Genomic DNA, 27,281 nt, shown 5'->3' on the forward strand with positions numbered 1-27,281 from the left:
TTTTAAACCGTATCTTCATATCTAGAATTAGTGGGTGAGCTTCCAAAGTACGCTGCCATCAAGCCTGGAGAAAAATGTCCAGCTTCTTTAACACAGGATTAATTTGTGGAAATGGGCAGCTGAAGCTTCTCAGATAAAAAGAAGTATTTCTTCATACAGCGCGTAGTTAAATTGTGGAACTCCTTCCCCAGGATGTGGTGATGGCTGCCAACTTGGAGGACTTTAAGAGGGGAGTGGACATGTTCATGGAGAAGAGAGGGGTATTCATGGCTACCAGTTAAAATGGATACTAGTCATGATGCATCCCTATTCTCTCCAGGATCAGAGGAGCATGCCTATTATAGTAGGTGCTGTGGAACACAGGCAGGATAATGCTGCTGCAATCGTCTTGCTTGTGGGCTTCCTAGAGGCACCTGGTTGGCCACTGTGTGAACAGACTGCTGGACTTGATGGGCTTTGGTCTGATCCAGCATGGCTTTTATTCTTCTATCCTTCTTCTATTCTTATGGCACAGGGGCAAACATCCTATTAAACGTCTATTAAAGGGACAAGCCTTTTTCCCCCTCCAGGCCATTTTTAGGGCAGATCAGGTGATGAGTCTGAAGTCCAGATAGGTTTAATTTATTTAGAAAGTGTATATGTCACCTCTCCAGAGAACCAACTCAAGATGGTTCACAAAGTAAAAACACGCTTTTTTGTAAAAAGGTTGCTTTTCTGTTTCTTTAATAGAATGGGCAGAAATGGGGGAAGATTCACTGGCTGATTTCTGCCTGTTGTATAGCTGTTAAAGACACAGAACACACAAATCAACAACTCCACTGTAACTATGCAGGCTGATTTTTATACTGGCCAACTTTTATAGTGGTCCTACTTCCAGAGACAGACATTTGGGGAAGGACATGGATAAAGCTGGGAGAGGAAGTAGAAGCATGGCTTAAAAATAATGTAAATAGTATTTCTATTTTTTTTAACGTAAAGGTTTACTTGCCTGATAGCTTGAATGTGATTCTTACCCACAGCAACCATGTTTCTGTTTACGAGCCAAAACTACGGCAAAGAAAACCATTCTGAGTCCCATCTCATTACAGATACAAACAGAAGCGTAAGAAACCACCCATGAGAGTTCGTTTCTTGTACATCTCCTTAATTTATTTTCCCATTTTTCAGGGCAGGTCTCGGAGAAGGAACTGATGAAGCTAGCTAAAAATCTGGGAAAGAAGTGGAAAGCCATTGGTGTCGAGTACCTGGGGGTGGCAATCTCATGTCTGGAGCAGATTGAAGAGGAAAACCCGGGCAATGCGGTCATGCGCAATTTCTACATGCTTAAGGTTTGGAAGAACTGTGAGGGAGAAAAGGCCACTCCTGACCGGCTGTACCACATCCTCGCACAGGAGGAGGTGCCTCTGGACCAAGATGCCATTATGTTCCTGAAGAGTTCTTGAAGTCCACACAACAACCTCGCAGGATAGGGACTTTCTCCAGGACATCGTACATCTCTCTCACCTCATATGAAAGATCTCCCCACCTCCCTCACAGGGTGTCTGTTGTGGGGAGAGGGTGGAAAGGTGATTGTAAGCTGGTCTGATTCTGCCTTAAGTGGTAGAGAAAGTCAGCATATAAAAACCCACTCTTCTTCTCCCCCCCCCAGTATGTTTTACACTAGTAACAATACTTATGTCATTTTAAGCTCTGTATTCAGTTGGCTTATTCCCTTTGCTATTTTTTTCTGAACAAATCCTTAACTTTAACTCATGCCTGTTAATTTCTAAGAAACTTTTGAGATGTTAGGTCAAACCTTAGATCTCTGTATACATACACCATGCAAGACGGTCCCGATAATATTTACCCTGAGTACATGTGTACAGACTTCACATGGGCCATTTGGGTAACACTGTGACCACTTGGATTTTAAAATCCTACAGTACCACTCTTCCTGTAGAGGCCAGCGTATGCTATTGTTGCCAACATCACATCTCAGGTAAGTCAAGCAGCTCTACCTGGCTTGTATTTCATAAGCCTTACCCTGCCAGAACTGTGCACCAGCAAATCTTAAGGCAATGGTACGGTTCCAATGAAGACGCTCCGCAAAATGCCCCTGCCCTCCATTCTGAACCTTACCCAGACTTCCTGCTGCAGCACAGTTATGCCTCAATGTAGCTTCACCAGCATTACATTTTTGGCGCACTCACACAAGATGCGGACCCAGGATCTGAGTATGTGTCTGAATGAAGCTCTTTTAGGAGAAGCAACAGTCTTTTGTCTATGTTAGTTTTTGCTAGTTTCTTCCATAATCGATCTCTTATTGACGGAATCAAAGGCCTTTGCTAAATCAACAAAGGCCAAGTACAGCGCTCCTGTTGGCCCACGCATACCTGAGTGCGCTGATAAACTATTTGACAGTTGTCTAAAGTACCTTGCCCTTTCCTAAAGCCTGATGGGGATGTAAAATCTGGTTCTCAGTAACCCAGTCCTCTGGCTTCCACAAAATGTCTTTTCCATATATTTTTTGATGCTGTGTCTAAAAGATTAATTGGGCGATAGTTATTGGGATCTGCTTTGTCACCTTTTTTTATGAGCTTGGATCTGAGTACTAACACAGGCTGGGCTGGGGTGCCAGTCCTGGGACTCTTGCTTTGATTCAGTGTTGTGGAGTACAGGATTGTGCTAGTACATCATGGATCCTCAAGGCAGGGACAAAGACATTTCTTTATATCATATCGAATTTAGAACAGTTCTAGGAACCTATACAAGTGTTATACAGTGGGCATGTAAAGGACCAGCTTCATCATGGCTATGCAAGAGAATCTATTTTTTATACAACAGATCTGATATTCCATCATCATTGAGAGATCACGTCCATTTCGTATCATTCTGTTTACTAGGCCTTCCTTAAGAGGAAGGAAGGAGAAAGCTGCAACCTTGAAGGAAGGCCTAGTAAAAGATATTCTCGACAGCCTTAGAAGAATAACGGGTTAGTAGGAAAGACTAGGGAAGAGTTAAGCGCTGGCGAGCTGCAGCTTTCGCCTGATTTTTTGCAAGGTTTTTAAGAAGGCAGCAGAGAAGGAAAAGCAGGAAGTCTCCCCACACTCGTGACACATGCCCATCATCATTCTAGAAGTTTCTACAAGCAGGCTGAGGGGGAGAAATGAAAACAGGCAGGGCACAGTGGCTACAGGTCCTGGCCAAGCCTTTCGATCTCGTCTAGGAAGAAGTCCAAGTCTGCTCTGGTGACTGCCGGGTTGGTGACCACCTGGCGGAAAACGTTGACCTTGTTGCCAAGCGGCTGGTAGCTCACCATCATGGACCCTTTCTTCATCATCCGTTCCTTAATAGTAGGAGCCACCTAAACCAGGCAAAGTAGAAAACAAGACTGAATTGGGGTGTTATGGAAATGGATATTTCTATTTCCTTCAAAGGATTTCCAGGTTATCACCAAAGATAGATAATGCTTACTGCACGAATTACCAGGACTAGGGTTGCCAGGCCCAGCTGGGCATAGAGTTGTCAACCTCCGGGTGGTGGCTGAAGATCTGCTATTACAATTGATCTCCAGGTGATAGAGATCAGTTCCCCGAAGAAAATGCTGCTTTGGCCATTGGACTCTATGGCATCGAAGTCCCTCCCCTCCCCAAACCCCACCCTCCTCAGGCTCCAACCCCAAAATCTCCAGGTAATTCCCAACCTGGAGCTGGCAACCCTAGCTGGGCAACCTGCAGGAGATCAGGGTGGAAAACATGGGGGGATGACAGTTCCCCCCCCCAAAAAAAAACCCAGAAGTGTTGTCACACCTCTCTACAAATTGCCATGATTCCTACAGAGTGATTCCTACAGAGGCAAGTCATCAAGAGTTTCTATTGATTCCTAGAGAGGCAGGGCATCACTAACCAGTTTTCCCTGGAAGTCATGTCACGCCATAGGCTGACTGCCATTTTTTTACTTTATTTATCTCCTGCCCTGAGAGGCAGTAGAAAATGGAAGCTGGGGCTACCTCCCCACCACGGGAGATTGGTAACCCTAACCAGGACCTGAACATGAGAAGGTGATTGTAATAGTTTGATTCTTCCTTAAGTGGTAGAGAAAGCTGGCATATAAAAAACCAACTCTTCTTCGCGTGGTCAACACAGCAAGGCATTCTGCCTGCTGCACTTCCAGTTGAACCGCCATCAAAAAGGGACCCAGTCCCTCCACATCTGGATTCAGGGGTTGGCGCTTAGCAGCACAAACCTTAACAGAATTACACTCTCCTAAATCCACTGAAGTTAATGAGCTTAGAAGGACACAACACTGCTTAGGATTTCTCTGTACAGCCCTGGGCTGGCCCCAACAGACAATAAACACATAAAAATCCTTTATCAAACTTTCCATTAGGGAGTTTTTGTTGTGCTGTAACTCTAACCTTCTCAACGTGCTATCTGTACCTGTAGCAGAGGAAAAGAAGGGGCTGATATAAGAGCTTATTTAACAAAGAAGTCACCCTTTTTGATTCCAGTAGTGTTGAAGAACAGCAAGTGTGTATTGGGGACTTCCTAGCTTCACAGTATGGAATAGGGCAGAAGCTCTGTGAATCTTTTACCTGTCCCATAGTTCAGTACTCACCTTCCCCAGTCTGAGATAGTAATCAGTAGATCCCTCCTTTCCCCGTAGGCTGGGAGGCACAAACCAAAAACATAGATTGATAAACTCTGGCTAGAGGAGAAAATAGGAAGGAGTCATCCTAAAGAAAGCATTCCAGATCAGGATTCTTCCCCAGATGTGATACAGAGTGATTTGGGGCTTATGTCAATCCCATGTGTACATACCCACAAAATCTATTTTGTGTATGTTTGAAATACTTTTACCCAAACTCAAAGTCCTGCCTGGAAAGTAATACTTGGATAATAACTGGGGGAAAGGCAAGTATTTTGGAAAAACCAATTAATTTCTAATAGGTAAAGTGAAAGTGACTAGGGCTCAGATCTGATTGGAAGCTCTTTCCCCCACCCCCAGGCTCTGGAAGAATCGTCTGATCCCACATGTGAAAGCGCTCATACTCAGTGGTAGATTATGTGCTTTGGAGTGGGGGTATTGGCCAGGTTTGGTTCTGGACACTTCCAGTGAAAATGATCTTGGGTACAAGCACCAGAGAAGACCTTGACTTAGAGGCCTTGGACAATAGTGGCAATCCCACATACACAGTCCTTGCCTACAATGAGGAAAGGCCACAGCTCAGTGGTAGAGCATCTGCTTGGCATGTGGAAGATGCCAACAATCTCCATCATCTGCAGTGAAGGTTCAGATAGTAGGAGATGTGAAAGACCTCTGCTTGAGAACCTGGAGAACTGCTGCCAGTCTGAGTAGACAATACAGACTTTGATGGACCAATGGTCTGATTCAGTGTACAAACTTTGATAGAGGGTGAGAGATTCAAAACAAATAAAAAGTTTATATTCACACAATGCAGAGTTAAATTGTGGACCCCGTCCCAGGATGTGGTGATGGCTGCCACCTTGGAAGGCTTTAAGAGGGGAGTGGACATGTTAATGGAGGAGAGGGGTATTCATGGCTACTAGTCAAAATGAATACTAGCCATGATGCATACCTATTCTCTCTAGTATCAGAGGAGCATGCCTATTATATTAGGTGCTGTGGAACACAGGCAGGATAACGCTGCTTCAGTCGTCTTGTTTGTGGGCTTCCTAGAGGCACCTGGTTGGCCACTGTGTGAACAGACTGCTGGACTTGATGGGCAGTCTGATCCAGCATGGTTTTTCTTATGACCAATGGTCTGATTCAGTGTAAGGCAGCTTCTTCATATAAGCAGAAAGGTGTTCTTGGGTTGTTCAGTGATGAGAGAAGCTGAACTCTGGACACATTTAAAGATAGCCTCTTATTGCCATTTACATGCCTTAGATCAGGCTCAGTGACTGACTACAGATTCCAGGACTGAGCAGTATAAAGCTCTGCCATTCACCTAGGGCTTACCTCTTGCACCAGCTGAAAACCTTCTCTCTTCTTAATCTCATCAGCCAGATATCTAGAGAGAAAAGGGGGAGAATGCCAGGGAACTGGATGGAGCTACTGCACATCCCACCCCCCAGTAGTGAAACCAATGGAGATGTTGCTCGTTTATGCATGGGTACTTTCACTCATGCTCACCCCCCATCTGTCTCGGTTGTTCCTTGGAGTTATGCATCAGTTTTCATCCATTAGAGATGCCCTCATTGCCAGCTCCCACAAATCCTGGTTCTTCCTGTCCCTCTATTAACCGGATTTTTCCATCTCCCCTGAGCCCCAGGTGAAATCCCCATGCATAAAGCAAACCGCGGGACACGCAAGCTCGGTTTCTCTCACAGCAAGCACTACAGCCAATTACAAAGCAGAGTGTCAAGGGGCGGGGATTCAAATGCTTCCTGCTTCCTCCGAGTTCTTTCTGAGCAAAAGAAAGTCTTTTAACAACAAGGCTCGGGTCCCCCGTCCCCCCGGTTCCTTTCAGATAGCTCCGTTTTTTGTTTTTGTTCTTAAAATGGTTTTTTATGCAGCAATTGGGTTGTGGGGGGGGCTTTTCTCTCACTACAACCAATTACAAAGCATTTCAAGAGGCGGGGACTCAAATGCTTCTTGATTTGAGCTCGGAGACTGCTGCTGCATAGATTCGCAACAGGAAAGTGTGGGTCTAGTGAGCAACGAACCTCAGGTAAAACTCCCATGCGTAAATGACCGTGGTCTCCACCAACTAAGCTTTCGGTAAGGGTTGATTGGGATGTGAGACCTTCTCCCATTCCCACCAGCCCCCGAAATGCGCACCTAGTGAAGGCAAAAGCCCTCTCCACTCTCTGCTCCAAGCCCCTGGTGCCATTTGCCTTCCACATCAACCACAGCTTGAGGCAGTCTACTTTCCTTCCGCATTGGATAGTTTTGTCCCCCCGGTCGTAAGACATGTCGTAGAACTTGTCAGTCTGGAAGAGGTAGGTAGCTTTGGCACAGTGGCACCTCTGCAGCAGGCTCTACCAGAAAGAGAGAGGGGAGAGAGTTAAGACAGACAGAAACGTGTGACTGGGCCAGTTGCAAAGCAAGCATCCATTCCGTGTGTGTGAGCCAATGAGAGATTGGCAGGAGGAGGACAGTGGTTCCACAGAAGTGAAAAAGTTGGCCTTTGGCACAGAATTCGACATCTTTTGAATCTTCACCTTTTTTAAGGTTATAGGACTTAAAAGTACAAATACGACTTTTATGCATGGCTGTTTCCGTCGCGGCCATCCCTCCAACAACTTCGGGTCTTTGTTGTGATTACACATGCCGTTTCTGACCATCAGAGGTCGACTTGCTCTCCCCTTGCGTTTCCCCCGCATTTTCAAATTCGAGATAGAACAGGTCCCAGAAAACATGGGCAAAACATGGGGAAATGCCGGGGGAGAGCAAGGCGACCTGTGATGGTCAAAAACGGCATGCATAATCACAACAAAGACCCGAAGTCATCGGAGGGGTGACGGCGAGGAAAACAGCCGTGCATAAAAGACTGAGCCACACTTAGTAAAATACTTCCAGCCAGACAGGATATCCCTTCAGAGAGCGGAGCTTCAGTGACCCGCATAGCTCTTCCTCAGTGATAGGTAGGGAAAGCAGCATAACCTATGCCAAACAGCTCCAGCTGCATACATTACAAAGCTTGCAAAATTCACCTTTTATTAGAACTGCGTTTGAGTTACTGCTGCAGCAGATAACTGACACACACACACACACACAGTAGAAGAGGAGTTGGTTTTTATACCCCGCTTTTCTCTACCTATAAGGAGTCCCAAAGCGGCTTAAAATCACCTTCCCTTCCCGACAACAGAAACCTTGTGAGCTAGGTGGGGCTAGAGAGTTCAGAGAGAACTGTGACTGGCCCAAAGTCACCCAGCAAGCTTCATGTGGAGGAGTAGGGAATCAAAGCCAGTTCTCCAGATCAGAGTCCACCACTCTTAACCACTACGCCACGCTGGCTCTCACGGAAGAGTTACACCCTTCTAAACCCACCAAAGGACTGACCGTTAAGAGTCCTGATCTTTACTTTGGAGCTGAGATTGGAGCAGCTGGCCCTTCACCTCCTGCAAAGTGTAGGATGTAGACAGGGACAGTCCAAAACATTCCCAAGCAAGCTAAGGTTGTCTTCCCATGAAACTCTGAACACTTACAGAGCTGTCCCTGAGCAGGAAGGCAGAGCACTGCAGCCCAGTCATAAGCATCTTGTGGGGGTTCCAAGCCACAGAGTCAGCCCTGCACGGGAAAACAGAAATGAAACAGAAGACTTGATCCAGCAGTTATTTATAGAAAGCCACACTGGTGCCTTAAGGTGCATGAAAAAGCAACATAATGGAAGGATGGAAATAAGATAGGACAAAGAAATAAACACTGCTCAAAGTAAGAAGGGCTTCTCTATAGAAGGATATGTTTGTTATAGTGAAGGTTGATTATTCCAGATGTCTGCAGATGTCTTTAGTTCCCCACTTTTTTGGGACAGATAAATGAAATAACATCAATAACCCCCTCATGGACTAGGCACTGTCCTGTAATTACATTACAAAAAAACAAATCCTGCCTACAAACTTACAATCTCAAAGATTCGGTCATTGTTGACATCCTCTTCTGTATCTCCAAGCTTCCACATGGGATTGTCAACATGCATATATGTGTTAGGGTTGCCAACCCCACAGCTGCTGATCCCAGGAACTTTGTGGGGACAGAACCTCGGGGGAGGGGGAAGCGGCATGGATGCTGTGCCATCTCTTCCAGGGGATCATCTAGAAGTGACGTAACAGCTTGTAGAACATAGAGATTGGGGGAAACTCCTAGAGTATCGCAGATGTCATGACTCTGTCCCCCCACATCCCATTTTTATTCCTGCTGCTCAATTGATCGAGCACTGGGGATCGAGGGGAGGAGTTTGCCCGATGCGGGCAGGCAAGCGGTAAGCCTGACATGTGTTTGTTGACATTAATTATAATGTTATAAAGGACTCAATCAAGCCATGATCTAGTTCACCCTAAGAGCCAGTGGCTCTTCAACGCATACTTACAAGCCTCAGTACAAGGGATATTTGTACTTGAATTTACTACATCCTATGCAACAGGGATGTTAGGGCCCAGGAACTGAGGCTAGGGCCCAGGAACTGAGGCCTCTGTGGCCGTTTATGCTTGATAATTAGCAGGGCGTTCCAGGCTGAAGTGCCCTGCATATTTTTTTAAAATTTCTTCATGCTGAACCGTCTTTTCAGAAGTCACTGCGAAGCCGGTGCATACCTGCTTCACATTTCTTAAGAGCCCCTTTAACGCAACCTTTTGTATTTGCTCCGGCCCCTCCTCGAAGCATTCACTGAAGGAAGCAAGAAGAATCACAGCTGCAGCTTACCTATGCAAAGGACCATTGCTAATGGCTATGCAAACGAAGGAATGAAGGAGCAGGCAAGTGGGTGGGGGTGTAATTTGTTTGACTTTCTCCTCTTGCATTGGGACTGTGAATAGTCATTTTAAAGGTTGGATTTAGAAAAGGAGCTTTGAGTGAGCATCAAAACTGACCCTGCATAAATGGCCTGTTAGAAGAATCCCCCCTCACTCTCTCCACCACCATGACAGCTTCCCAGAAGCAACCTATTCTCTTGCTGCAGTATCACCAGTAAAGATAGCCAGAGGGTGGTATTGCAGCTACTAACTCAGCAGGGATCAGGTGACATAACAAGCCAATAGTTTCATCTAGTTCAATAAAGCGGCTGATCCTAGATTGTCCCCTAAGTCATATGTCAAGCTGTTTGGACTGACCATTCATGCTTCCCTCCAAGCCATCAGCCCTATCAGGCGTTTTGCTGTTGACAAGGAACAGCGTCTACCTGTTAATTCCATCCAAAAGGTGCCGGTGTTTCCGGGAGAGTAGGGCGCTGCCACCCCATGCGGCCTACAGAGAGGGGAGGAAAGGCATATCAGTCCATCGTGTCTAAAGCATGCAGAGGAGGCACCTATGTCTCCAGAAATCCTCACATGAAAACAGATGAACATTCACATAATCTAGGATGATTCCAGAGGTAGCCTATACGGTTGTGCAAAAAAAAAAAACTTTAAAAAATCAGGTAAATTTCAGGTTCAGGTTTATTGGGTTCCCCCCTGCCCGCCGGTAAACCCAGAATAAGCCGAATACCCATATCAGTGAATACAGGTATTTAGCTTATTTCTGCCCCCCCCCCAAAAAAAAAATTGGGTCCATTATAGTCTATGGGGGAAAATTGAAACTCCCATGGGAACATTTTTGGAGGTAGAGTTCCCAAATTTTCAGGGTAGCTTCAAGGGACTCTCCTTGCATGAACCCTTAAATTTGGTGAAGATTGGGTTAGGAGGTCCCATTTTATGGGGTCCCAAAGGGGTCACCCCCCATCCTCCATAGAGAGGATGGTGCCAAGTTGTTTTCTGTTGCCCCAGAAGGTCGGAGCAGAACCAACGGGTTAAAATTAAATCAAAAGAGTTTCCATCTAGACATTAGGAAGAATTTTCTAACAGAGCGGTTCCTCAGTGGAACAGGCTTCCTCGGGAGGTGGTAAGCCCTCCTTCCCTGGAGATTTTTAAGAAGAGGTTAGATGGCCATCTGTCAGCAGTGCTGATTCTATGACTTTAAGCAGATAATGAGAGGGAGGGCATCTTCGCCATCTTCTGGGCATGGAGTAGGGGTCACTGGGGGTGTATGGGGGAGGTAGTAGTGAAATTCCTGCATTGTGCAGGGGGTTGGACTAGATGACCCTGGAGATCTCTTCCAACTCTATGATTCTACAATAGAAAAGCATGGTAAAGTCTACAATATTTTAATATTCGGCTTTAATTAAACCTGAAAGAAGCCAAAAAGGCCTTTTTGGGATTTATTTTCAGTTCAGGTTTATTGATACACACAACCCTAGTAGCCTACCAACCCTGGAACGGGGAGCACCCATTTGTGTATCTGATATCTCATAGGAAGGTATTGTGCAAGAAGACTGATTGATTGTGGGCAAAAATCATCACCACACACACCCATTTTCCTTTGACAACTCAAGGACCATGAATAGGTTTGAGAAAGATAGGTGTGTAACTTACCTGTACAACCAAGAGGACTAGAAAGTTGGACTTTAAAAAAAAAAAAAAGTAAGCTGAGATTTTTAGGATTCTGAGTTTGGCACCAGCCAAAAGGTTTCTTTTACCCCAGAATTTTTAACTACAGAGTTGATCTTTTAACATCCTTTTAATCGTTTTCTTCTAGCCTGAAGAGAGTCATTTTAAGATGCTTGATGTTTCATGCTGTCTTGAAAGCTGGGTTTTTAATCGTTCATTAGCTGATAATGATGTATATGATTTATGCTTCTATTATGTTTTCACCCTGAAACTACCTTGAGCAGGTACTCTATAAGTTCTAATATTAATTCTAATAAATCCAACTATAAAACAAAATAATGGGTGATGGCTTCCCTAACTGGTTTCCAGCATGTAACAAAAGTATGGTGGGTCAAAGCCAGTGAAATGTTAATACTCTGCAAGTATTAGGAATGCCAACTTCCAGGTGGGACCTGGGGATCCCCTGGAATTACACCTCATCTCCAGACTACAGAGATCAGTTCCCCTGTAGAAAATGCTTTGGAGGGTGGACTCTATGTCATTGTACCCCACTAAGATCCCTCTCCTCCCCAGGCTCCATCCTCAAATCTCCAGGAGTTTCCCAACATGGAACTGGCAACCCTACCCCCATCCCCTGATGGGGTTGCCAACCTCCAGGTACTAGCTGGAGATCTCCTGCTATTACAGCTGATCTCCAGCCTATAGAGATCAGTTCACCAGGAGAAAATGGCCGCTTTTGCAATTAGACTCTATGGCATTGAAGTCCCTCCCCAAACCCCACCCCCCTCAGGCTCCACCCCAAAAACCTCCCACTGGTTGCAAAGAGGGACCTGGCAACTCTAGGTGCAGCATCGCTGCGGCTGCTTTAGCACTAATGTTGGGGTTTGAGTGCTAAATCGGCTGTGGCGATGCGGTGCTTCCAGAAGTAAACCCAGAAGTGACGTTATTGCGTGCATGCGCGGCCACCCCAGCCACAATCCCTAAAACCTCCCGCCGATTGAGAGAGGTAATAGCTGGAGATCTCCTGCTATTACAACTGATCTCCAGCTGATAGAGATCAGTTCACCTGGAGAAAATGGCCGCTTTGGCCATTGGACTCTATGGCATTGAAGTCCCTCCCCTCCCCAAACCCCGCCTTCCTCAGGCTCCGCCCCAAAAACCTCCCGCCAATGGCAAAGAAGGACCTGGCAACCCTAAGGGGGGGCCTGGCAACCCTAAATATATGTCCCACCTTCCTTGCCTGGAAGCATCTAGGCTTCTCCCACCCTTCCCAAAATATGTAGGGTGTTCCTTCGCGTACTTACATCTACATGCAGCCAGACCTTGTGCCGTGAGCATACTTCTGCTATCTCAGCCACAGGATCGAAGGCCCCCAAGACAGTGGTGCCACAGGTGGCATTGACAAAGAAGGGCACTGCCCTCTGGAAGGAGAAAAAAGCAGCAACCAGAAGCATAGGTAGGGAGATGGTATTTTTAGGGAGATGCAAGACAGCTGATGACACCCTTCTGCCCTGGTAACATTCAGCAAAAGAAATAAACCTTGTGTGACAACATTGAGTTCCTCACCTCTTCCAAGTAGTAGCCAATGAAGACAGTAAAGAAGCCTTTTTGGGTTTAACAATCTGATGACCCAGCAATCTTGGACAGAGCTAGTCTTATAAATACCATCCTCTATTTCCATCCTTGCCTAGAAGCCAATGTTGCTAGCAACTTAGCCACAGCCAAAGGAATACTAGGATCAGTATCAGCAAGCAGGAAGGCCTTAGGAAGAAGGGAAACCTTAGCAACTATCACCAGCTGTATCCTCTGATCTCTCAAAGGGGTGGCCCACATACAATCAAAGAAAATATAGGCTAAAGTTTCAGTTGCCCCAAACCCACATGAACATAATCTGAGTAAGGAACTTCTCAGAATCTACCCTCCAAAACAGAAGAGGTAAAAGCACTTAAAGATAAAGGTAGTCCCCTATGCAAAGGTAGTCCCCACCCTCTGGGGGGCACAATAGGTAAAAATGTAATGAAAGCAGAAAAGAGCAAGAGTCCAGTAGCACCTTAAAGAATTTGGCAGGGTCAATTTTGATGCTTGCTCAAAGCACTTTTTAAAAATGTGACCTTTAAAATGCCTATTCACTGTCCCAATACAAAAGGAGAAACTCCACCCCACCCCCACTCGCCTGCTCCTTTGTTCCTTCTGTTAGCAACCGCCGTTTGCATGGCTAAAGTGCGGCTGTGATTTTGCATGCTTCCTTGAGGGGATTCTTCGAGGCGGGGGCAGAGCAAACCCAAAAGGTTGAGTTAAAGGGACTATTGAGAAATGCAAAGCAGGTATGAGCCGGCTTCGTAGTCACTTCCTGAATGACGGTTCAGCATGAAAAACTCAAAAAAATATGCAGGGCCCTTCAGCCTGGAATGTGCGACTAATTACCCAGCATAAATGGCCTAACAAAATTTCTGGCAGGGAATGAGCTTTTGTGAGTCACAGCTGACTTCTTCAGATAAGTGAGCTGAGGCTCACAAAAGCTCATACCCTGCCAGATTTTTGTTAGGTCCTTAAGGTGCTACTGGATTCTTGCTCTTTTCTACTGATGCAGACAGACTAACATGGCTACCCATTGTGATCTGTAAGGAAAGTGTCAGCTGACAAGAGGAAACTGCAGAACACTCCAGAGTGGATGTTCCGATACCAGTGTGAATGCCTTGGCCCTCACAGATCTGATGAATGCAAGATAGAGAATCCTTCCTATGTGGATGCAGTCACCACGTTAGGGTTGCCAACCTCCAGGTAGTAGCTGGAGAGCTCCTGCTATTCCAACTGATCTCCAGGTGAAAGAGATCAGTTCCCCTGGAGAAAATGGCCACTTTGGCAATTGGACTCTATAGCATTGAAGTCCCTCCTCTCCCCAAACCCCACCCTCCTCAGGCTCCGCCCCAAAAACTTCCCGCCGGTGGCAAAGAGGGGCCTGGCAACCCTACACCACATGTATTTCATTTGCCAAAGGTTTCAGGGGACTGCGGGTTGGCTGCACACTGAAGGGCGGAATGGAGCTTCCAATTCCATCTTGTAATAATTTACCTCAGATTTGGCCTGGTTGATTTGCTTCTCCAGATCAGCAGGGATCATTTTCCCCCTGCAGAAGAAATGAGCGGTTTAATTAACTCAAGGGAGATGCGGAACACGAAGAACCTCCCTACGAAAGCCATCTTTGCTTAGAGTCAATCAATGCAAGCAGTACTTGCTCCCCTTTTACTGGAAGTAATAATTTCAGGCTCTCATGCTGGAAAGCTCGCCCTACCCACACCCCAAAGGTGCCAGGGGGTACAAAATAAGAACAGTGTGAAAAGTTATAAAGTTAGCCTTTCCCCTGAAAATTCTAGTTCTCTCTGTGTAGGGAAGGTTTATTTTCAAACATAAGGTTCCCCTAGGGTTGCCAGTTCCAGGTTGGAAAATACCTGGAGATTTTTGGGCATTTGGGGGGATTTTTGGAGCCTGAGGAAAATGGGGTTTGGAGAGGGGAGGGACTTCAATGCCATAGACTCCAATTGCCAAAGTGGCCATTTTCTCCAGGGGAACTAATCTCTATCAGCTGGAGATCAGTTGTAATAGCAGGAGATCTCCAGCTAGTACTTGGAGGTTGGCAACCCTAGGTTCCCCCCACTTGCAGTCCAAAACGGTACAACTCACAAAAACCTGGACAAAGTAATCCCGCTTCACATCTGCTGATTCAGAGAGGATTTAGGGCTCTAGGTAGGATTTTCCAATTATTTCAAGCCCTGACCTGGATGGTCCAGGCTAGCCTGGTCTCATCAGATCTCAGAAGCTAAGCAGGGTCAGCCCTGGTTAGTATTTGGATGGGAGACCACCAAGGGATACCAGGGCTGCTATGCAGAGGAAGGCACTGGCAAACCACCTCTGTTAGTCTCTTGCCATGAAAACCCCAAAAGGGGTCGCCATAGGTCGGCTGCGACTTGAAGGCACTTTACACACACACAAGACTGATTCACACGAGCATATTTAGGGTTTTGTCTCTCTCACACACACTCCACAATGAATTACATGCCTAGTGCTAAATGTTCCTTAAAGTAAACTAAGATCCTAGTTTACTGCATCCTTTAATCTCTGGAAAGGATTTGTGACCTATCTCAGCAAAATTTGGGGGAAATGATCTTTGCAGTCTTAAGGGCTTAAGGAGGGGAGGAGTTGTGGCTCAGTGGTAGAGCATCTGCTTGGAATGCAGAAGGTCCCAGGCACAATCCCTGGCATCTCCAGTTGAAAAGACCAGGTAGGAGGTAATGTAAAAGACCTCTGCCTGAGTCCCTGGAGAGCCGCTGCCAGTCTGAGTAGACAATCCTATGATAGTGGTCTGATTCAGTATAAGGCAGCTTCATGTGTCCATGTGACTAGAAACTTGTTAGTTTTTAACAAGTTCACATTGTCAGGATACTCTACACCTAATATCAATTCTGGTGTTTCTGAATCACAACTGCAGAATCATGGAGTCCACAAAGCCCTATAAGATTATCAATGCAAACTAAACTTTGGGGGGGGGTCTGAAAAATTCTATTGACAATTAAGAAGAAGAGTTGGTTTTTATATGCTGACTTTCTCTACCACTTAAGGAAGACCCAAACTGGCTTACAATCACCTTCCCTTCCCCTCTCCACAACAGACACCCTGTGAGGGAGGTGAGGCTGAGAGAGCTGTGACTAGCCCAAGGTCACCCAGCTGGCTTCGTGTGTAGGAGTGGGGAAACCAATCCAGCTCACCAGATTAGCCTTCGCCGCTCATGTGGAGGAGTGGAGAATCAAACCCAGTTCTCCAGATCAGAGTCCACCACTCCAAACCACCGCTCTTAACCACGCTAGCCATTAAGCAATGGATTAAGCACTCGCAAGTGCTTGTGGAATCCCCATCCCTGAGGATTTCCTAGGAAAGGCATGCATCAAGGATGCTTTTGGTAGAGAATATCTTCTGTTAGGACAGACAAGTGTGACACTCCCAGTGGCTCATCTGTCGCAAGCGCCAAGTCTGGTAAAACCCCATCAGGGCTTTCAGTGGGAGCTCTCACTTTTCATCAACCGCAACCAGGTAAACGTTGTCTGTGCCGATCCCCAAGAAAGCTGCTCCCTTCTGGATGGAGTAGTGGCACTGGAAGGGAAGCCAAGACAGAAGATATCAAAGACAATGTCCAACCAAGAAGACCTCTCTCACTGCTAGCATTGCCAAGTCTGTCCTGGCAAAGGGGCGGGAGGTATAGGGAGGCAGGTTTGGGGACAGCGATTGGTGGGCCCTGCACAATGACATTACTTCTGGTTTATGCAGAAGTGCCAGCATCGCACTGGACGGTGGGGCTCTAGCACTTGCCACAAAACTTTATGGTTTCCATCGAGTTTTTGGAGAGAGTGCTAGAGTGTCCCCCCTGTGTCCAATCAAGACCTCTCTCGCTGCTAGAATTGCCAGGTCCATCCTGGCAATGGGCGAGAGGTTTAGGGAGGCGGGTTCGGGGGCAGCGACTGGTTTCACTTCCAGTTTATGCAGAAGTGCCAGCATAGCACTGGGTGGTGGGGCTCTAGCACTTGCCACAAAACTCTATGGTTTCCATAGAATTTTTGGGGAGAGTGCTAGAGTGTCCCCGCTGTGTGATGCTGACGCTTCTGCATAAACTGGAAGTGATGTCATTGTACAGGGTTTCTAAGGTTTCCAGATTAGAGTCTACTGCTCTTAACCACTACACCACGCTGGCTCTCCTCTGAAGCAGGAGATAGCCTAGAGTTACACCCAAAGGTGGTGTCAAAATCAGGCGTTTACCTGTAGCATCCCATAAGCAAACCCACTCAGGCAGGTGTTCCTAAAGCAGTATACTTTATTAGGAGCAAAAAGGTAAATATAAGAACTGACTGTATAGAAACAGAGGAAGGCTGCTAATAACCACAATAGGGAAAGCTCTAGCTTAAAAACACTTTAGCTACTAGAGGAAAACATCATGAGGTAAACCCGAGATAAGAATTATCATGAAGGGTAGACCAAACAACTAGGCAGCTGCGGGAAGGGAAGTATACACAGTAGTTACAGGCATGTGAACCAAGGTTGCTTAACACGGAGCCAGAGCCAGGCCTGAACCAGCAATGGTCTGACAGGTGGCAGATACAGAAGCTATGACCCTGTGGGACCGTCTCCACATGAACCACCTGGAGTGAAAACAAGCAGCAGACCACACCTGTACTGAAGTGAACGCTGCCAGCCTGGGCATTTGCCAGTTGCCCTTCTCCTTGCAGTCTGGGAAGCGGTGGTAACGTGCCACATTCATGGCATATATATTGGAGATGGAACCCCCTGCAGAGAAACAAAGCCCAGAGAGCTCGCAATAAGTGTTATTTGCTTAAATATGCATTACCCTTTCAGCCAAGGTGATGTGTGTGCTGCAGTTCTGCAGGAGCATAGAAAAGATGAAGAATTTAGTTGCTGATGCAGAATTCAACTTCCTGACTATCTCAGGTTATTTTTTTAAGAGAGAACATTTTCTGCTCTTATGGCTAAGAAAAAGTGTTTGTTTATTTTAAAATATGTGTATGCTGCCTTTCCGCTCAAATAGGGCCCTAGGTGCAGCAAACTGCAGTTCAAACAACATTAAAATCAACTTTTAAAACACATGCATATAAAACCAGCATTAAAAAAACAAACATGAGAGGGTCAGTAAGGAGCTCCAATATGGTTGCCAACCTCTAGGTGGTGGAGAAAAGAGGCACTTGGTACTAATGGAATTTGGGAGAAAATAAGTACCAACACAACGTAAATGCAACCTAAGTTAAGTACAGTGAAAAAGTGCACAGTGAACAAACAACAAACATTACAAGCAAGAAAAATACATGGCTCTCAAAGAGTCTCACGGAATCTTCAACAATCTTCACTGAAGTTCTTACTAAAGTCCAAAAGGCTTCAACAAGCAAAGTCCATAAGAAGGACGGTGGAAAAAAACGGATTGTGTGAAACGCAGTCCGGATTAACTTTAACGTTTTCACCGCCGCGCAAGCGGCTTCATCAGCACACCGTTCTAATATCGGGAGACAAGGCTCCTTTATAATAGGGTTTACAAAAATCTCAAGACAATTTAACAGCGCTGCAAAGCTGCTCAGTTCGAAGTCGGATCCATTGAAGTCCCTCCCCTCCCCAAAACCCGCCCTCCTCAGGCTCCGCCCCAAAAAGCTCCCTCTGGTAGGGAAGAGGGACCTGGCAACCTTAAATCTCAGTGATACCAACAGTGTCCAATGGTAAGATCTTTCTTAAGCAAGAAAGACAGCATCTGGCTCACCCGCTGAAACTGGTGGCAGGTGCCCCCTGGCCACCCACCAAGATATACTGAAAGCGTGTGTGACAACTGGACAGTTGCAGAGATGAAAGGAAAGGGCAGCAAGAGGGACTGCTTCCACGTTCAGGTAACAATTATAATGACAGCTTTCAAGGGATTTGCCTGCAAACATTTGTTTCAGAATGAGTTTTCCCAAAGATGTTCAGCACAAGAATACGAAGTCAAGAAGCATCCTGCCAGAAGTTGCTGATTCCTAGAACAACCCTGTGGGATGATTAATCCAATACGCTTCTATCATGGCTAACCTCACAGGTAGCAAGAGTATCACAGTTTACAGGTCAGTTTCTGTCCAGGTCAGCTGCTTCTCTACTGAATCCTGGTGCTCCTTCTGCATCTTACAGCACACACCCTTCTAGCAAAAATGGAGCTCAGCCCCAGCAAAGGTACACACTGGACCCTGAACTGGAAGAGATGCTGGTGCTCCAGAAGATGTCCATCTCCCAACTGGAGAGCTGGCTGATGGTACAGTATTCCCTCCCTAAAGAAGGAGTCCTCATCAACATTCATGAGAGGCTGCAGTATGAACTCATGCAGCAGTACGACCTGTCTCCAGGTTCCCCGGGACCCAGAGAAGGAAGAAAGTGAACCAACTGGCAATAATATGGAGTGCAGGAACGAGCTGAAGATCTGGAGGAGGAAAATGAACCAGCACAAGTACAAGAAGCTGAGGAAATGTCAGAGGTTTGTGAGGAAGAAGATCCTGGAAGCTTGGCAGTGGAGGAAACAGGAAAGGTTTGAAAAGGACCTGGAGGGAATCTGGAGGAGAGCTGGCTTGAAGAAGCCTATGGAGGATTGGGTAATGCCCAAGATATATCTCAAGAATGAAAAATCTGATTGATATTGCTTCAAAGGGTTTTTTGCCATTTAATTAAAAGGTTATTTTTAAAAAAGAATATGAAGGCAATATAACATGTAAAGTCTACTTCAGTAGGAGACAAATAGGACACAGAATGACCTGTAGTAAAGTATTCGCATTTTGAATCTTAGCTTGTGTACCACGAGGCCATACCATGTAACCATCCCTTTCATGGCTTACATACCTGGGCAGAAAATCCCATCTCCATCCTCCCATCCAATCAGCTTCCTCAACTGCTTCAGCACCACCTCTTCCATCAACACAAACACAGGGGCAATCTCGTACGTATACCTGGAACACAACAACATACAGATGGGAATTTCTAACTAGGTGCCCCCAGAGGTCCCAGAGAATAAGTAGGTCTCTCTGCAAGCTCCACTTGTATCAAAACCTATCCTTTCAGGAATGGCATTTGTGACTCAGGGCTATGGAGAAATCTAAGGACTTTGCTGCACTTAGCAGTGTATTCCTAAAGAGAGTTACTCCAGTCTAAGCCCGCTCATTTCGTTTGGGCTTAGACTGGAGTAACTCTACTTAGGAATGCACTGTAAGAGATGAAGCCGACCATAGCCCCATTTTATTCTATGTGTGATGATCCCACAGAAGCGGGTGTATCATGCAGGGCTGTCAGGCAGTGGGGGAAAGTTGGGGAAGCGGCATCCAGAAAGGGAAATGAAAAATAATACTTACAGGAAGTTTACCATAGAGTTCCTGGTGATTCCTAGAGTTGCCCAGATGTGAAAAGGGTAGTTCTAGGAATTGCCTAGAACTTCATGGTAAGAACTGCCTGTAAGCAAACAGAACCTTATTTTTCTTTCTACTTTTCAGCAGTGGCAGGCAACAGGGGATTCCCTGCCCCCACCGGGGACTTGACAGCCCTAGCGTCAACATACTACAGTAACCCATCTGCAGTTAATGCATCATGTAAGGCGATTACCTTTCTGTGGCTGGATGCGTGCGCTCATGAGAACAAGAGCCTTGCTGGATTGGACCAGGGGCCCATCTAGTCCAGCATCCTATTTCAGGACAGAGGGCAGGACAATGGCTGAAACCATCCCCTAATGTCGCCTCTTAGCACTGGAATACAGAGTTTGCTACCAACGAAAAGGGAAGAAAAAGAAAAAAAACTCAACCTGAACTAAACAAAGAACCTGAACGTTGAGCTGAAGGATATAACAAAATAATAATATTTATTATATGGTGTACACATAAATCAATTAAAAGTATATATATAAATTACCAACTTTCCAACATGGTTGATGATAAAAAACCAATATAATACAGGATGAAATGCGTCTGGTTATTTATTGGTCATTTATATTGGTTTTTATCATCAACAATGTTGGAAAGTTAGTAATTATTTATATTATTTATTATTTATTTATTATTTAAATCAAGGCCCTGACCTGGATGGCCCAGGCTAGCCTGATCTCGTCAGATCTCAGAAGCTAAGCAAGGTCAGCCCTGGTTAGTATTTGGACTAACCAGGAATACCAGGGTTGCTGTGCAGAGGAAGGCACTGGCAAACCACCTCTGTTAGTCTCTTGCCATGAAAACCCCAAAAGGTGTCGCCATAAGTCGGCTGCGACTTGACGGCACTTTACACTCATTTAAATCAAGTCCCCACCTCTTTAAATGATGCTTTGTAATTGGCTTACTTTGTAGTGCTTACTGTGAGGGAAAAGCCTTCCCCCTACAAATCCAATGGCAGCATAAAAAAGCATTTTAAGAAAACAAAAAATGGAGCAGTCCGAAAGGGGGGGGGGAGAGCAATTCAAGCCTCATTTTTTAAAAGCCTTTTTTTCTGCTCAGAAAGAGCTCTGAGGAAGCAGGAAATCCCTGCGTCTTTACACACTGCTTTGTAATTGGCTGTGAGAGAAACCAAGCTTGTGTGTCCCGCACTTTGTCTTATGCATGGGGATTTCACCCGGGCTGAGCTCAGGGGGAGGGAAGAATCGGGTTAGCAGAGGAATGGGAAGGTCCAGGATTTGTGAGGGCTGGCAGTGAGGCCATCTCTAACGGAGGGAAAACTCATGCATAACTCCACAGAACAACCGGGACAGACCAGGGGCAAACGAGAGTGAAAGTACCCATGCATAAATGACCTTTGCAGGTTTTTGTATCACTTAAATAAAACTTGCAATACCTGTTTGAGCACAAGAAACTGCAAGAAAAGAAATACATGGGCATACTACAATGCACAGTGCCACTCTCAAGTCACTTCTAAAAACAGTGCTCTGTCTTCAGTCCAGGTTCAAGCTTGAGCCCTGGCTGGAAACTATTTGCTATGACATGGTTCAGCCAAAAGCACAGATACTTACTGGCTGGTATTGAGCATATCTGTGATCAGCTGCCCAGCCAGGGCATGAGGATCAAGCCCTGAAAACAACTGGTTAAAAAAGCGAGGATGACCTGAGAAAAAGAAAAAGAGAGACGTTAGCCTTAATCCAGGACAGCTATCATGGATCTGGGATCAAAAATCCAGCACCAGCACTTTCCTGAACACAATGCTCTTTGGTGAGGGGCTGTGGCTCAGTGGAAGAGCCTCTGCTTTGCATGCAGAAAGTCCCAGGTTCAATCCCCGGCATCTCCAGTTAAAAGGACCAGGCAGAAGATGGTATGAAAGACCTCCACTTGAGACCCTGGAGAGGTGCTGCCAATCTGAGTAGGCAATACTGACCTTGATGGTCCAATGGTCTGATTCAGTATAAGGCAGCTTCATGCATGTGGAAAAAATGTGGAACTTACATGAACACATACATGAAGCTGCCTTATACTGAATCAGACCCTTGGTCTATCAAAGTTAGTATTGTCTACTCAGACCTGCAGCAGCTCTCCAGGGTCTCAGGCAGAGGTCTTTCACATCCCCTACTTGCCTAGCCCTTTAACTGAAGATGCTGGGGACTGAACCTGGGACCTTCTGCATGCCGATCAGATGCTCTACAAACTGACCCACAGCCCCTCCCCTAAACTTACAGCACCACAGGTGCAAACTGATACCAATTCCACTGTGCCCTAGCACCCTATAAAGACTGCAGGGAACTCTAAACAGAAGCAGGCAAAGGGCCATTTAAGATTAGGACCCGAAACATCCCCCCACCTCCATTTTAACATCCAGCCTGGTTGGTTTTAATAAAAGTACTACATGTTTTTGGTGTTCCAAAATAACTCTCAGAGCAGCTCTTACCCACCTAGAAACCATTTTGGATATCTCTGCTAATGTCAGTCCCTTAGTAAATCATCACACTGCCTTGAGATTTCAGACTGGCATTGACAATGAATAAAGGAAAATGACTGGTTGTCATGAATACTAATCACTTATTTTTAAGGGAAGATAAATTCAGTTTGCTTTAACACCCTTTGGGCTTGCAATTTCAGTCACCTTTAGGTCACCGGTGCGCACAAATTAATTTAACCACATTTGTTTTAACACAGAGAAAACCACCAGCCATAATCAAGAATGCATAAATTGCATAATCACAAGAGGAAACAGAGGAACATTGAGAGGTACGAATTATTATTCAGGGGCTTACCTAGCCCTTTAAACTCAGTTGCTCAGAAACATTTTCATTAATGACAGTATTGACAGAACAAAACACAATCCGTGGGACTGCAATCGCAAAACAATCAGCCTCAGACATCAGAGTCAGTTGGAGCAAAAAAACCCTTACACAATGGCCATTTATGCTTGGTAATTAGCAGCGCGTTCCAGCCTGAATTGCCCTGCATATTTTTTTTTAATTTTTCACGCTGAACAGTCATTCTGGAAGTGACTGCGAAGCTGGCACATACCTGCTTCGCATCACTTAAGAGCCCCTTTAACACGACCTTTGGTGTTTACTCCGCCTCCGCCGCGAAGAATCCCCTCAAGGAAACATGCAAAATAACAGCGGTCCGTTAGCTATGCATATGCTAACGGCAATGCAAACAGGAACAAAGGAGCAGGTGAGTGGGGCTGGAATTTCTCCTTTTGCATCCTGACCGTGAATAGGCATTTTTAAAGTCACGTTTAAAAAAAGAGCTTTGAGCGAGAATCAAAATTGGCCATGCATAAATGGCCAATGTCACAAAGATATCTGGAGCAGAAGCCAAACTACACAATGCCACAAAGAGAACTGGGGTAGAAACCACACACAATTTCCCTAGTTGCCAGAATAAAGCACTCACATGTTTTCACACTATATCTGATAACTTCTCGACACCGCTCCAACAATCGCTCCTGTGGCTCCCCACTGTCTTTCAGATCCAGGTCCAGAATTTGCTGCAGCTTCCCAGGTTCCTTCCAGTCACATACCTACACAGAAGGAAATAGGGTGATCAGTTTGTACGCCTAAGGTCCCTTCCAAGAAGGTCTCAAATCTAAAAATCAAACAGTATGACCTCATCCTCAAATTATGCTCTTGGACTGAGGTCAGGACTGTTACTCTGCTTATGGTGGTGGCAGGTGCTGTCAAGTTGCAGTCAACTTATGGGGATCCTGTAGGTTTTTCAAGTCGAGACGAACAAAGGTGGCTTGCTGTTGCCTGTCTCTGCCTAGCAACCCTGGACTTCCTTGGTGGTCTCCCATCCAAGTACTAACCAGGGCCGACCCTGCTGAGATCTGACAAGATTGGGCTAGTGTGGGCCATCCAGGTCAGGGCCATTCTGCTTATGCAACTCCAAAAATATGCCAGGACAGCAAAGTCAAGACAACAGGAAGGAAGGAAGGAAGGAAGGAAGGAAGGAAGGAAGGAAGGAAGGAAGGAAGGAAGGAATTTTTTTAAGTTATCACTATTTTTTGTTGACTACACAGAGCAGATCAAGAGGGGACATTCTATTTACTTAAAAGGAAGACTAGGTTTTTTTCCACATTTGCCATCAAGAAATCTGCTGTCTGACTACTAAACTCTTCTCTAAGCCAGATATTTATTTTGGTGTAAGATAGTGTTCAATAGCTGGATATCAAAACTATAATCTGCTTTATCTGCCTTGAAAAAATTTTTCCTGTACTGCCCAAACTTAACGTTGACACCATTATTCCCCGTTCCTTTTGAATACCTTTTTACACCAAAAATAAAAATGTATATTAAAAAAGAAATCTGCCATCTTAAATTTGCATAAAAATTACAGTTATGTACCGTAATAAAATACGTTTTGTGTATAACTTCTTTTTAGGGGGATCGGCTTACAATCAAGGTTGCCTTCCTTTTGGGTTAATATGGTAATTTTCAGTTGATTCATGAATTACCCCCAGAGAAGAGATACAGGAAGTAATTAAGTGGGAAGAAGAAACGGCAAATGCAGTTTTAAAGGGGCTGCAATTTTGTGAACAGCTTGGTGCTATGATAGTGCTTTAACCAAAGAAAACTGCTAAGAATCAAGACTTTAAAAAAAATACAAGCACACCATTTAAAAAAAAGAGTGGAATGGCTGGCACTTTATCTGGGTGGCCTGTAAAAACCACGTGAATTGTGGTCATTCCAGACTCATCAGCCAGTGAAGACCCTTTAGAGGAGTCAGTGATCTGGGCATGCCTCCAAGAAGGCAAACCTAAAGCAGCCACTCATATAGGCACTGCAAAAGCCCACAATAGTACCTGTTATCATCAATTGCAATGAATCCAGTTATAAATTTATAAATTTCACCGGTGGAGCAGTGGAGTCTGATCTGGAGAACCTGGTTTGATTCCCCACTCCTCCACTCGAGCGGCAGAGGCTAATCTGGTGAACTGGATTTGTTTCCCCTCTCCTCCACACGAAGCCAGCTGGGTGACCTTGGGCAAGTCACAGGTCTCTTAGGGATCTCAGCCTCACCTACCTCACAGGGTGTCTCTTGTGGGGAGGGGATGGGTAAGCCGGTTTGAGTCTCCCTTAAGTGGTAGAGAAAGTCGGCATGTAAAAACCAACTCTTCTTCTTCTTCTTAAATTAAGCATACAGAAAACAGGTTGTCTATTCAACATTACCTGTGGAACTACAACCTGTGTATATTACCTGTGGAATTACTATGTACATTACCTGTGGAATTACAACCTGATTGTATTTAGAAATATTAGTGCTTTAATTTGTTAGACTTATCTACAACTTGAATTTTTTAAGCATATGTTTATTTTGTACTTTACCTGGTGAACAGACAACCTGTTTGCTGTATGCTTAATTTAAAAGATTGAAATGTAAAAATTTATGATTCATTGCAATCAAAAATAAGAGGTACTATTGTGGGCTTTTGCAGATTTGACATTTTTAGTACCTATATTCCCCTTGCATTTATTATTTGTACTCACATAGACACAGCAAAACTGATCATTCTCAAGACTGACTGTGTGAAGGTTGTGACTGATTGATCTAGTCACACCTATTGCAGGTCACCCAGTAAGTATAGCAGATTCACCTATTGCTAGCGGATGCTGAATAGAAAGAGCTGAGGCAGAACAATGAATCAAGCAAAAATTCAATTTTGCAGCTTCCTCTGTGGATGGGTCTGGTTGTCCACAAAAGCCTTTAAATTAAAAAAATAATAATTCATATGTACCTTGCAATTCTGGCACAGTAGGCAATCTTGAAGTTAATGTTTTAAAGTGAAACTGACAAGCATTTGACCCATTCAAAAGTTAGAGGGGTTTAAAATGTATTATGCATCTTCTACTTTTAGACCCCCTGCCCCAGATATCTACAGTGTTTGATTGTTTTGGGAAATACCGAATTTAGTCATCAAAGCGATGAAGATCGATCTTCAAAAGGGACTCATAAAGATTGCTTGCCTACCACCACTAGACTATTCACTCCGTAGAACTTTTGCCTAGTGCAATAACTTAAAAATTAGCCTCCAACTTCCTGATTGTTCTTTTGCTTCCTGCCTCACAAGAGAGTTGCATATTTTGATCCATACTAGAAACGTTTCACTAGTTGGGAATTTTAAAAAGCAGCAGCATGTACTGCTGGGGATCCAGAAAAATTATGACACCAACTTTATTAGAAACCTGACTATCCACAGGGAAGTTAATTTGGGTGACAAAATACATTTCTGAGCCCTGTAGTACAGAATGCATGTCATGATTCTCCACGGGTTGTGTCCAGGTTCCCCGATCTGACTTTCCATCAGTCACACATCAGCTGTGAATTTCCTGCTGGAAACTAAATTCCTAAGCATATGGGAGGCCTAATTCAGATTAGGACTTTGGCAAATGGAGAGTAAGAGTTTTTGCCTGCTTCCACCCCCACCCCCCACACACCCACTATTTTTCCAAGCTAAAACAGCCCCAGGGATTCTATTTGCCTCCCTGCAGAACTGTACATGTAGCCTACCGGTAGATGTGCAAATCCCCCCAAATGGGGCAAATGGCACTCCCTGTGGCTGTTTCAGGTCAGGGAAGTGACATTAGAGGGGCAGCAGAAATCTTGTCTTCTTCCCCACACTCTATGGTTCCAGTATGAATCGGGGCCCCACACACTAGGGAATGGAATTCCCAGCAGGAAAGTTGCAGCTAGGGTTGCCAACCTCCAGGTAATAGCAGAAGATCTCCTGCAGTTACAACTGATTTCTAGCCGTTAGAGATCAGTTCACCTGGAGAAAATGGCCGCTTTGGCAACTGGACACTATGGCTTTGAAGTTCCTCCCCTCCCCAAACCTGCCCTCCTCAGGCTCTGCCCCAAAAACCTCCCACCGGTGGCAAAGAGGGACCTGGCAACCCTAGTTGCAGCTGACATTAACTGTCTGCCTGCCAGTCAGGTCAGAGAACCGAGACATAACTCACAGCACACCATAACATGTCATTAAACCCTCTAGGTTAGCCTCCCTGCCCCAGAAGTAGAAAGATGGAAAAACCCAGGATCACGTAGGGAGAAGAAGCTCTAGAACCCTTACCTTTTCAGAGACATCCATCCCTTTCCTGACGCCTTCCTCCATCATAATCTGGAACGCTTCCTGCAGGAATTCCTCACCAGCCACCTTATCCAAGTCAGGATGGGACAATACATCTTTGTCTGCCATTGTCAGACCCAG

The 27,281-nt window shown here is 45.3% G+C and overlaps 1 protein-coding gene across 2 annotated transcripts; it reads right to left on the reverse strand.

The window, feature by feature from the left end:
* Positions 1-3,107: 3,107 nt before the first annotated feature.
* CSAD (cysteine sulfinic acid decarboxylase) lies at positions 3,108-27,281 on the reverse strand. 2 transcript variants are annotated; one of them, XM_056852228.1, is made up of 14 exons: positions 27,144-27,281; positions 23,471-23,597; positions 21,625-21,715; positions 19,488-19,594; positions 17,299-17,414; positions 16,150-16,229; positions 14,157-14,211; positions 12,389-12,505; positions 9,842-9,906; positions 8,154-8,235; positions 6,784-6,983; positions 5,962-6,013; positions 4,597-4,686; positions 3,108-3,343 (listed from the first exon to the last, which is right to left on the reverse strand). In XM_056852228.1, the coding sequence occupies exons 1-14, from the start codon at positions 27,267-27,269 to the stop codon at positions 3,170-3,172; spliced, it is 1,482 nt and encodes a 493-aa protein (XP_056708206.1). In that variant the 5' UTR covers positions 27,270-27,281; the 3' UTR covers positions 3,108-3,169. The 2 variants fall into 2 exon arrangements, with proteins under 2 accessions (XP_056708206.1, XP_056708196.1); XM_056852218.1 differs by lacking the exon at positions 4,597-4,686 and having other exon boundaries at positions 27,144-27,280.

The sequence above is a fragment of the Euleptes europaea genome, chromosome 1 (assembly GCF_029931775.1).
Source record: "Euleptes europaea isolate rEulEur1 chromosome 1, rEulEur1.hap1, whole genome shotgun sequence".
In the NCBI taxonomy this organism is placed as follows: Eukaryota; Metazoa; Chordata; class Lepidosauria; order Squamata; family Sphaerodactylidae; genus Euleptes; species Euleptes europaea.

What these genes read in the sequence shown, in the direction of transcription:
- CSAD (XM_056852228.1), bottom strand. Translation starts at nt 27,269, where the DNA reads ATGGCAGACAAAGATGTATTGTCCCATCCTGACTTGGATAAGGTGGCT. An exon ending in GGATGGATGTCTCTGAAAAG is followed by an intron (nt 23,598 to 27,143) that starts GTAAGGGTTCTA and finishes CCTTCTGTGTAG; the next exon opens with GTATGTGACTGGAAGGAACC. An exon ending in AGATGGGATTTTCTGCCCAG is followed by an intron (nt 17,415 to 19,487) that starts GTATGTAAGCCA and finishes GTTTCTCTGCAG; the next exon opens with GGGGTTCCATCTCCAATATA.